General features: G+C 40.5%; 1 protein-coding gene and 1 long non-coding RNA gene across 2 annotated transcripts in view; one reads left to right on the top strand and one right to left on the bottom strand.

The window, feature by feature from the left end:
* The window catches only part of LOC145307689 (bone morphogenetic protein 1 homolog), a 50,055-nt gene extending 37,732 nt beyond the window's left edge, over positions 1-12,323 (bottom strand). The window contains exons 1-4 of the mRNA XM_080150182.1: positions 12,264-12,323; positions 11,727-11,821; positions 9,374-9,424; positions 8,995-9,043 (exon numbers count right to left, since the gene is read on the bottom strand). Coding sequence (XP_080006308.1) covers positions 8,995-9,043; positions 9,374-9,424; positions 11,727-11,821; positions 12,264-12,277 — 209 coding nt within the window. The 5' untranslated portion in view covers positions 12,278-12,323. The remainder of the gene's footprint in view (positions 1-8,994; positions 9,044-9,373; positions 9,425-11,726; positions 11,822-12,263) is intronic.
* On the top strand, positions 7,321-8,016 carry LOC145307691 (uncharacterized). Its single transcript, XR_013875571.1, has 2 exons — positions 7,321-7,514; positions 7,715-8,016. It is a non-coding gene; the product is annotated as an uncharacterized LOC145307691 (long non-coding RNA).
* Positions 12,324-12,756: the final 433 nt, after the last annotated feature.

Genomic DNA, 12,756 nt, shown 5'->3' with positions numbered 1-12,756 from the left:
AAGAAACCAAATTAACTGATAAATCCAAGCTACCTGCCATCAAAAACTTCAACCTGGTTAGGAAAGATCGAGGGACAAACAAAGGAGGAGGGGTTGCCTTCCTTGTGCACGAAGACATCCCTTTCCAACTAGAAGTAACACCTAATGCCCTCAAAAATGATCCTCATACAGAATCTATTACCATCAGCATACCTGGCAAACAGAAACCTCTTAAAATAAGAAATGTATATATTCCACCTACCAGTAGCTGTGCCCAAGACTATAGTCCTCCAATAAACCATCTGTTCAGTGACCTGTCAGACTCATCCTTGGTCCTAGGAGACTTCAATGCACATCATGAACTCTGGTACTCTGAGGATTCTCCAGATCCTAGAGGCCGAGACATAGTGGACAGCATATCTGGAATAAACTTTGGTGTAATAAATGAAGATCTACCAACCAGAGTCACTGCCAACTCATCTACAGCTCCAGATATCAGTTTTGCTTCATCTAACCTCATTCCATGTACCACCTGGAAAGTTGAACACAAAATGAAATCTGACCATCTACCTATTGTAATCAGCCTATCTGCAGACATTCAAAAGACTAGAGCCAAAAAGCAGACCTATGTCAACTTTGATAAAGCTGACTGGGAAGGCTTTAAGAATCATACTGAAGAAGTTTTTGCCAATGCTCGCCACATTGGAGATGAAGACAAGGACATTCACAATGCCGAAAAATACTTCAGGAAAACCATCCAAAAAGCAGCTGGAAAGTACATCCCAGCTGGCAGGATTCCAAAGGTCTTTAATGCTCTGCCTAGAGAAGCTGTTAGCCTTATTGAGGAACGAGATGAAATAAGGAAACACAATCCTAATGACAACAGGATCCCTGAACTTAATAACAACATAAATAAAATTGCTAATGAACATCGCAAGAAGAAATGGACTGACCATCTCTCTAAATGTCAACAGGGTTCCAGAAAACTTTGGAAAACAATAAAAGGATTGAACAACCTACCTAAACAACCAGAAAATCAGGGCATTAAATTTAACAACAAGATTACAAATGACCCTCAAAAAATGGCAAAAAAGTTCAACAAACAATATACCCCTTCCTGTGACAAGAAACCTGATCAACGCCTCAGAAACTACCTCAGGAATCTTAAAAACCCTAAAGGCTCCAAGGTTCACTTTACACCTTCCCAGGTAAAGAAATATCCAGAAATCCAAGAGCTCCAAAGCTCTTGGCCCTGACGACATCTCACCAATCATGCTCAAGAACATCGGACCCCATGCAGGGGCGTCCAAGCTTTTTTTTTTGGGGGGAGTAAAAAATTTTAGGGGGGGGGGTAATTCGTGTTTGGGGGGGATAAAATGGCGCGCGAAGCGCGCCGAAATTTTTTTTTACCCCCCCCAAAATTTTTACCCCGGGGGTAAAATTTGATTGGGGGGGGTAATTACCCCCCCTAAAGTCTGTTGGGGGGGGTAAATACTCCCCCAAAATCTGTTGGGGGGGGTAATTACCCCCTCCAAACTAATTTACCCCGGGGGTAAAATTTTTGGGGGGGGTAATTTAATTATGTAAAAAAAGCACCTACCTAATCTATTAAGTTAATAAGTACTATCCTATAACATAAAGTAGTAAGTAAGGTTTATTTGACTATAGCTTCAGATTTCATTACTTTTAATACTGAGTTCTCCTTTTTAGGAAAGCTTCACATAGATCCCATGATGGTTCCACATTATTATAGGTCAATCCTTTGAGTGGTTTTAGGCTTTTTTTCTCCTCCCTTTTTACCCTTTAGAAAACACGAGTTCTTAGATGCTTAGGGTGCCACTACTATTCAAATATATAGTAGTATCTCATTCTTTAGAACATAAAAATACAATAATTAACTCACTAACCAATGAACCAATATGATTATACTTTAAAGTGAAGCGTCTTATAGGTCCTGGTAAGTTTTATAACTAGTTTACTCCCTCCCCCCCCCTAAAAAAAATTTTCAGTAAAATTTTTTTTTAAGAACATTCAATACCCCCGCAAAAATTTTTTTTTAAAGAACATTTATTTTGGGGGGGGTAAATACCCCCCCAAAATTTGTTTGGGGGGGGTAAATACCCCCCCAAAAATCGTTGGGGGTGCCTACGGCACCCCCAAGGTAGGGGTAATTTTTTTTTGGGGGGGGTATTGTTCACAAAATTTTGGGGGTGCCAAATGGCCCATTACCCCCCCCCTTGGACGCCTATGACCCCATGGCATTAACTTTCTTACAGAACTCTACAACAGATCAGTCAACAGTGGAATTATTCCTGGTATCTGGAAACAAGGTAAAATTATCCCTTTACTCAAACCGGGCAAACCCGCCGATGAAGGATCCAGCTACCGGCCTATTTCTCTTCTCTCCCCCTTGGCAAAAATTCTTGAAGCACTTCTCCTCCCATCACTCAATGAATCCATTCAACTTGCTGACCACCAGCATGGATTCAGAAAGGCCCGTTCAACAACTACAGCCCTCCAAGACATCAAGAACCACATCACTAATGGACTGAATAAGAAGAAACCTGTTGACCGCACAATCTCTGTAGCCATTGACCTCAGCAAAGCCTTTGATACAGTTGACCATCAGCTTCTACTAAAGGATATTTTAGACCTCCCACTCAACGGCTATATTAAGAGATTTCTCTGTTCTTACCTGAGAGGCAGACAAACTTTTGTCATCTTCAGAGGCTCAAAGTCTCCCCTAAGAAAGATGAAACAGGGTGTCCCACAAGGCGGAGTATTGTCCCCAATACTCTTCAATCTCTACATGTCAAAGATGCCACTCCCACCTGGAAACATTAGACTAGTTAGTTATGCTGACGACTCTAATGTACTCAATTCTGGGACGGATATACCAGCCGTCTGTCTTGAGATAAATGCCTACCTTAACACCTTGGACACCTGGTTCAAAAGTAGAAACCTGTTCATATCCCCATCAAAATCTTCAGCCACTCTCTTTACAACAGCTTCCAATGAATGCAACACAGAATTGCCCATAGAGATAAGTGGCGAACAGGTACCAACTGTCAAGAAGCCAAAATTTCTTGGTGTGACTTTTGACAATCTTTTATCTTTCAAACAACACACTGAAGATCTCAAAGCTAAAGTCCAGACGCGTAATAACATCCTTAAAGCCTTGACTGGCTCCGATTGGGGCAAGGATAAAGAAACAATCACTAATACCTGTAAGGCAATCGGACAATCAGTAATTTCATACTGTTGCCCAATCTGGACACCAGCATTAAGTAAGACATCCTGGAACCAACTTCAGATTGCCCAAAATTCTGCTCTAAAGATTGCCACAGGTTGCCATAAGATTGCCAGCTCAGATCATGTACATCAAGAAACTGAGATGATGCCTGTTAAGGATCTTTGCTACATGCTAAGCAAGCAATCCCTTTTATCAACTCAGACCCAGAACCATCCTAATTACACAGATCTCTCTGCACCACCACCTCCCAGAGTAACCAAACCAACATTGACAACATGCTTTGGAGAGGAAATAAACAGGATATCCTCACCAAATTTGGCACCAACAACTTACAAGAGACTACTTAAGACTATCCATACCAGATCTGTCAGAGACTCCATCAACAACCTTGGCAACAACAGAGTCCTCAACTCACGGCCCCCCAAGATTAGTAAAACAGAAAAGGAGCTACCTAGAATCACCAGATCAACATTGTCTCAGCTTCGTTCTGGTTTCAGCAAGCATCTAAATAGTTATAAAGCAAGACTTGACCCTTCCCTCAGTGATAAATGTGATAAATGTAATGTCTCCATTCACACCACTGAACACATATTTGAATGTCCACAAAACCCCACACAGCTCACAGTTCACGATTTATGGAAAAAACCCAAACAAGCAGCAAGATTTCTTGGACTGCCAATCGACGATAATGGTTAAGAAGGAAGAGCTACAACAACAACAACAGCCAAGCTCCGATTTGAGCACCGCCAAGGTTCAACCTGCCAGCCGTGTTCCAGCTCACCACCGACTACAGCAGCCGGGCCATTTCCGCCATCCTCAGCCAGTGCCAGGATGGCAAGGAGGGGCTTATCGCCGCCGTGGGACGCAAGACCACCAACCCCGAGACCCGGTACCCATCCTGGAAGGGAGAGATGGCCGCCATCATGTACGGGATCCGGTAATTCCATGGGATCCTGTCCTACCGCAGCTTCCAGATCAACACTGACTCCTCTGCCCTGCTGCAAATGAAGTCACTCAACGCCTCCACAGGAATGGTAGCCCGCTGGCAAGAGGAGCTGACCGCCTTGGATTTCACCGTCTGCCATCGCCCCAGCTCCCAGAACACCAACGCCGACGCTCTCAGCCGCCGGGAGGATGACAACATGCCTGCCCCCTCCGCCGAGGAAGTAGCTGAGCAGGCTGAGTATCTCCACCACCTTTGCCAGCTAGGGGAGCCTGCACCAGCTGCGCCTGGCAGACCCACCACAGTACGCCTGGATACGGAACGAGTTTTAGAAGCCCAGACCCAGGATCCTCTCCTGCTCCGTGTCCGCCAGTGGGTGGCTGACGGGAAGCCACCTCCTAAGGCCGAGCTCCGAGGCAAGTCTAGAGATGAACAGCAGTACGCCAGCCGGTTTGCAGCACTTGGACTCAACGAACATGGCTGCCTCACCATCACCGCCAAGACATTGACAGGGGAGAGGACCCGCTACCTGCTGCCCCTGGCCCTCCATCAGGACGCGTATTTCTTGGCCCATGGAGCCCCCATGGCTGGACACCATGGGATGGAAGCCACCATAGCTCGCGTCGCCATGCACTTCTGGTGGCCTACCTTGCACCGCGACATCCGCCTGATGGTCCAGACCTGCCCAGAGTGTGTGCAGAAGATCACCAAGGAGCGGTTGAAAGCCGGGATACATGTGCCCTCCCGGCAGGGGTATCCACAGCAAGTGCTATTTATTGACCTTGTGGGGCCCCTACCTGAGACACCAGCCGGGAACCGCTACATTCTTACCTGCCAGGATGGATTCAGCCGTTTTGTCAGCCTCTACGCCATTTCCAACAAGCGCACCATCACTGTGGCCGAGGCCCTACTGCACCGCCACATAGCCACGTTCGGATGCCCCTTGAAGATCCACTCCGACAATGGGATGGAGTTCACCGCCCAGCTAGAGATTGACCTGACACATCCGCCGCCCTACAATCCACAGTCCAACCGAGTCAAGAGGTTTTACCGGACACCCAACACAGGCATGCGGCTGTTCCTGGACCGAGACGACAACAACTGGGAGCCGCACCTGCCCGCCATTGCCTTAGCCTACAACACAAAAACCTGTAAGACTACGGGCGTGACCCCCTCCCTGGCCTACTTTGGGAGAGAGGCCAAGCTTCCAGTGGACCTGGTGCTCCGGTTGCCCAACACTGAGTACGCGTCAGTCCCAGCCAATGTCCAGGCCATCCTACAGCGTTACCACACGGTATTCGACGCAATCCAACAGCGGGAAGACGGGGCCATCCGCCAGAGCGCGGCGGCCTACGAAGGAACGGCTTAGTACGAGGTTGGAGACCTGGTTTGGTACCTGGCCCCCAGCCTGGTGCCTGGGAAAGCAGCCAAGATTACAAAGAGGTGGACCAGCCCCTGGAAGGTAGTATGCAAGGCAATGGACGTCCACTACGTCATCAGTCCAGCCTCTCCAACAGCTAAGATCTCGGAAGTCACCGTGCATATTGGCTGACTGCACAAATACACTGGAGATGTCACCGCCCAGCAGATCCCAGAGGATATTCAGGATGATTTAGACGGCGACGAGGACGCCACCGAGCTGCCGGCCGGAGCCACAGAGGTGCCACCCAGCGGGCCAGGCCACTTCCCCGTGTACCAGCCAGCTGCCGAGTCCACAGATGCACCACTGCCCAGCCATCAGGACTGTGACCCTGTAGAGGAGAACCGGCCAAATCAGCCCAGCGAGCAACTACCGGCGCCAGCGGCTCCAGCGCCACCCGCTGATATGATATGGAACCCAGATGCAGACATGGAGCCTCTGCCCGCCAGCAGCAAACCCCCAGGACGAGAAGCTGCCACCGAGATGGAAGTTGCAGCCCCTGAGGATGAAGTCAAAGCGATGTGCCCCCTCCAGATGACAGCTATACCCATCAGAGTTGGGGCCAAGGCCCCCAGTAACCTGGACAAGGTGGGCGCCCCCATGGAACTCTACGCGCCTACTACCATCGCCATCCCCCTGCTAGGGGCCTCTAGAGTGAGCCTGGGCCTCCATGTCAAGCTGCCGGTTGAGACAGAGTTCGTGCTCCAGACGAGGCCTAACTTTCAGCGCCGAGGCTTGACGGTCACCAACCCTCAGCTACAAGCCAACCAAGAATTGACCATGCTGATTACCAACCACAGCCAGACCGAGCAACGAGTTTCCCGAGGGGCCTGTGTGGCCCGAGCTGTCCTACACCGTGCTGTGCCCCAGGGAGAGTCTGCCGCCCACCATGGTTCAAGGCCTGATGTCCACGTGGTCCCACAGCCCTTGAAGGGGAGGTTGTGGTAGGCGGCATACGGACAAGCCTTTTCCAGAGTATGCGATGCTCCGTGTCTACCAAATAACACCCAGACGCTAATCCCAGCTTATCACAATTCTACCCAGCCCACTTTTGGCCATTGTGCGCACATCAGAGACGGTGGTCAACTTATACACCGCTGATTATGGGAGGGGCGCTTCCCCTCTCCACTTCGTGCCCCCAGCAACCTACCCTTTTCTGGGAGACGTCTACCTTACCCCCTACAGGAGCCTACCACTCGCCTGCTCACCTGGATGGGGCTTCCCCCCATCTCCCCCACACCCTTCTCTACCTAACCCATTTGTAATCTGTTTTGTATATAAGCTATTAACTTTGTTGTACATGTATTCAGTTCAAATATATCTCTTAAACAGTAACTACTTGTAGTTCTTTATTGATCGAATCTTTAAGGCTAGGGGCTCTTTTGAATTGAACTTGCGTTGTAGGGTTGAAACGCTTCACCCTACCACATTATCACTTGAAAATTGCCCTTAGAACATCTTGATCCCCTCTCCTAGATATTTTTAGCTAACACTAAAATTCAAGAAAGTTTTTGATTGTTTATTACACAAATATCACAGTAGAGTTTCTTTGGAAAAAATATTTGTTAGAACCAGCCGAAATAATTTTATACAATATAATTTTTTTGTTTGCTATAATTTGTGTGTCGTATGAGCAGCTAGGTGAATATGCACTCTTCCCCAAAGGGTTAATTAATATTCATTTGTACTTAATAAATAAAAATTAATACAAAACGTTGACAAAATATTACTTAAAACATGTACATTAAATTATCAAATTATTGTGATTTTCAATAGATATTCTGTTTTAAGTACACTAAATTTCTATTGTTTATGTCCTAAACTAGTTATCGCTCAACTATAAGTTTACGTCAGTGCTAGCTAAATGGTAGATAATTGCAGTTTAAGGAAATCCGCCGCCTAATGAGCACTGTATTTAGGTATGTAAATCTTAATTGTTATTATCATTATCCAATAGATATAAGGCCCTATAGACACTCTATTAGGACAGCTTTCTTTCAATTAACTTTTGTACTTTGCCTTTGCAATATAGTAAGGTTTAACTCTATTATGATACTCTAATAGTTAATCTATAGTTGTTATCTATTATATTATTTGTTCTTAATATGTTATTATTTAGAATCTACCAAACTGTTTCCACCATACCGTGTACCTTGTACCCAGTGTTGCTTTAACTGGCGCCCTACTCGATACGGGTTGTGCTGACAACTAGGATTGGAGACTTGGGCAAAGGTTAGCAACTAACAACAGAGTTTAGAGTCATCTCCTTCTACTTTGCCTTCTGAACCTTGTCTTGGTTAGTTATTCCAGGACTAAGTGGTTAGATTGGGTCATCCTGGCGTGACACCTGTAGAGAAGCTTCGCACCTAACCTGTATGTATCAATCTTTTTCTTTATTTTAATAAATCTGTACAACTTCAATATTTGTTTTATTTTAGCAGTATAAACGGTTTTGGTTTTTAACTAAATAGGTATTTAATAGGCCGGCTATTGATTCCGCTCGACCAACATTGTGTTAATTGTTTCATTCATAAATTTTGCGTCAACTGTGCACTAGTACCCAAAGTCCCCAAATTCAGTTTAAATCATTCACGAACATTTTAAGCTGGTACCCAAGGTTTGAAACCCTAAAATATTAAATATTCAATCCATTGTCCCCTCCCTTCCTCCCTGATTCATATCTAACTTATTATCAAAAGTATATGTCATGTGCTTCACACTTTCCATTGTGTTCTGTTGCTCGTTATTATCACACTCATATAGTAAGTTAGCTTGGAATAATTTCATTTCTTAGGATAAATTTAGGTTTATAGAAATTATATCACCAAAAAATTATAAAGGAATGTTTATTAAACAAGGATGACAACATCCATAAAAGCGAAGCACTGAAACGGTAGGACAAACGGACATTAACACTTGTATAGTGACAGAACTGAATAATCGGAATATAAATGAATAAGAGTCAAAGCAAAATTGTGAGTAAATTTGTTGAAAAACTTGTTGATACAGGATAATGTTTATAGACATACTTACATTTTTAGGACATGGTTTTAGAGTTGCTTTGCTTATAATATTGTACTTTGTTGTCCCAGGAGTCGGTAAACCAAAAATCAGAACAATCGGATAATTAGATCACATAAAAATTTGTTGTTAAAAAAGTAAAAAATCAACATGTTTAAAATGGACATACGGACATTCTAGTAATAATTATAGAGTTGCTCAGCTTTCTAAATCCTACCTAACTACTACAGGAATCATCATGCAAAGTTTGAAATCGATAGGACAATTCTAACATAAATAAATTAACGAAAAAAAGCTATCCGTCTCAGACATACGGACGGACGGACCGACCCTAATTATAGATTAGCTTCGCTTTAAAAAAATAAATATCAAACTTACTGTGCAGTGTTTACATAATAACTACTTGTAGCCCTGTCTGACAGAATTTCTGAATTTTATACAAAATACAAAGTTCAAAATATACAAAAAAAAATATGTAATAAAATTATCTGTTTTTTTGTAATACTGATTCCTACTACAACAAGGTACGATATTAAAGGAAAGCATCTATAAAATCAATTCAAAATGTAAGTATGTCCTTTGACAGAGCTTTCCCTCAAAGTTCTCTTTGAGCACTGACCCCCCCCCCCCCCCCCCAAGTGAAAGTTGCAAATAAGGGAAGGATGTAGTTTTTAACCTAACCCCAGCGGGAACCTTTTTGAAAGAACTAAAGCTGCAGTGTACTGCGGGGCTAACTAAATCTATAATAAAATTTTACCACATTTATAATTTTCTTGATTGTAATGGAACCCAACAGGACAAATATTCTCTTAATATAGCAAAAATTTAATTGCAAAAATAAAGAGAAAATAAAAATTGGAATAATATTATTTTCAACAAGGATGACAACATCCATAAAAGCGAAGGTCTAAAACGGTAGGACAAACGAATATTAACACTTAAGTAGAGTGTCAGAACTGAATAATCAGAATATAAATGTATTAAAGGCGAACTAAACAAAATTGAAAGTAGATCTGTTGAAAATCTGCTTAAATACACTATACAGGATATTGTTTAAGGACATACTTACATTTTTAGGACTTGATTATAGAGATGCTTCGCTTATAACAATGAACTTTGTTGTCCTAGGAGTGAGTATTCCAAAAATCAGACCAATCGGATAATTTTATCACATAAAAATTTGTTGTTAAAAATTTTAAAAAGCAACATGTTTAAAATGGACGTACGGACATTCTTGTAATGATTATAGAGTTGCTACGCTTTCTAAATCGCACCTAACTACTACAGGAATCACCAAGCAAAGTTTGAAATCGATAGGACAATTCTAACATGCCTAAATTAACGGAAAAAGCTATCCGTCTGTGACGGACGTACGGACCGACCCTAATTATGGAAAAGCTTCGCTTTTAAAATGATTATAATAATATTTTGGGGTAAATAAAAAGGTTTTCTTTACTATAATTTGTTGCCCCCCAAAAAATCTTGAAACGCAAAAAAAAACGCACTTGAGCAAGTGAATCTGATTATTTTATTGGAAAATATACTAGGCTAATGCTTAATGAACAAGGATGACAACATCCATAAAAGTGAAGCACTGAAACGGTAAGACAAACGGACATTAACACTTGTATAGTGTCAGAACTGAATAATCAGAATATAAATATAAATATAAGAGTTGAAGCAAAATTTTAAGTAAATTTGTTGAAAAACTGCTTTATACAGGATATTGTATATGGACATACTTACATTTTAGGACTTGATTATAGAGTTGCTTCGCTTATAACATTATACTTTGTTGTCCCAGGAATCAATATACCAAAAATCAGATCAATCGGATGATTAGATCACATAAAAATTTGTTGTTAAAAAGTAAAAAAAAATCAATGTGTTTAAAGTGGACGTACTGACATTTTGGTAATGATTATAGAGTTGCTACGCTTTCTAAATTAACAAAAAAAGCTATCCGTTACGGACGGACGGACTACGGACTGACCGACCATAATCATAGAAAAGCTTCGCTTTTAACAGAAAAACTTCGCTTTTAAAACGGAGTGGTAACTTTTATTATTGTAAACAGTTTAATTAATGTGCTTTTGCGATTTACAGCATTTGATCACTTTTTGCCCTTTTATTTTATTTTGTCCTTTGAACTCAACAAAACATTTGATTATATTGCACCAAAAAATGCATAACATTTAAAAGTTTTTCCATATAAAACTGTGGTTAAACTAAATTTTATTAGTTGATAAAACTATATTAGACACAAATCTACAGGGTCATTCAAGAGAAATGATTTTTTTTAAAAACTTAATTATGCATAGAAAATAAAACAATTATGTAAAATGCTTTATATATTTGGAAAACCTATTGTGGGACATTTATGTTTTAAATATTTGAAAATGATTATTTCAACAAAATATGCCGTAAAAACCGGTTTTTCCAAAGGCCTTTTTTAGAAGATTTATGGATTTAAAGGGTGTGCAAAAAATACTACCATTTTTAAAATTCAAATTTCGTGGCTTTTGTTAATAGTAGAAAAATGTTGCGCATACCGTTGGAATCGTCATAAGCTCTAGCTTTTAATAATATATGACCCGTTTTTGTGCTATTTGTAGTTTAGGAGCTACGTTGAAAAATGTGAGAAAAAATTTGAAAAGATTTAAGTAATTGGAACATTTTAGCTCTTTGCTCCGATAGTATACGTAGCACAGAAATGGTTTTTGTATATTAAAAAAAACAGAGCTTATGCCGATTCTAACGATATGCTAACATTTTTCTACTATTAACACAAGCTGCGTAATATGAATTTTAAAAATAAGGGCATTATTTTACAATCTTTAAATCAATAAATCTCGAAAAAAAGGCCCTTGGAAAAACCGGTTTTTAGGGCATAATTTGTTGAAATAATCATTTTGAAATATTTGAAACATAAATGTCCTACAATATTTTTTCCAAATATACATATATAAAGCATTTTACATAATTGTTTTATTTTCTATGCATAATTAAGTTTTTAAAAAAAATTATTTCTCTTGAATGACCCTTTAGTATATTCACTAAAAAATAATCAGGTTTGCCATGCACTTTTTGTAAAGAAAAATCAGACTTACCACATATGCCATATTCCTTGTTAAAAATTTGTCCTGTAGGGCAAGATTGTGATGATGTTGAAGCAAAATGGTAAATTATAATACTTACAACTCCTAATATTAATTTTAATACTTATATGTCTTAAATACATATATGTAATTGTCCAAACGATAAAGTAGGCTTAAAAATGAAAAAAATGAGCCATTAAACTCATATTTATGTGTACTCCATGGAGAAAATATTAAGAAATGCTGATGCTGTCTAAAATGGTGCAAAAAATGGGGACAAATTTCAAATTGTTTTGGCGTGTGACGTCATACCCCCATCTCTTTTCTAGGGGGTTTCTTTCCTCCTTCCCTTTTCTTTCCCCTAACTTGTGACGTAAATAAACAGCCCCGTCAAATCAATTTGAAATTTGTCCCCATTTTTTGCACCATTTTAGACATCATCGAACTGCTGGTTTTTAGGCTTTTAAATATCATGAGGAAATACTGATTTATTTGGTCAAAGTTTGTTAAGAGGATCAGTATTATGAGTAGGTATTAAAATTAATTCCTGTTAAAAACACCATTGTAAAAATTCCCAAAGGTTTGGCTTTTCTTCTTGGTATTTTGATACAATCTATTTTTGGTATGATATCAAAATTTTAGGAACATAATTAAAACATACTTTTTAAGATGATAAATTAAACAATAGTATTATGTTAAAAAGATGAGAAATTTTTTTAAAAATAGAAAATTTAAAGCTATCTTGAAAAATAACCTCCCTTTATTTTCATTAATTTAAAAAATAAGGGGGTGGGTTAACCATGCCCAACAGGATACTTGCTTCAAGGTGCCAAGGAATCTACACCAAACAATAGTTATTCCATATCAAGAATTCATATTTCAGTTTGTTTGAAATGCTTAATACTTAATATCATTCCTGGGTTATTAAACACTGGCTCATCAGAATTGTTTTTGAAAGGTTGTCTTAACTCAATGGTTCCTATTAATTATGATAACAATAAATTATAATTTTATTTTGAATTATTCAACTCTTGAAGTTTCT

Source organism: Acartia tonsa, chromosome 15, assembly GCF_053477335.1.
Source record: "Acartia tonsa isolate MP-2025a chromosome 15, ASM5347733v1, whole genome shotgun sequence".
NCBI lineage: Eukaryota > Metazoa > Arthropoda > Copepoda > Calanoida > Acartiidae > Acartia > Acartia tonsa.
Note: the sequence above shows the minus strand (reverse complement) of the source record. Positions and strands in the feature narration are given on the sequence as shown.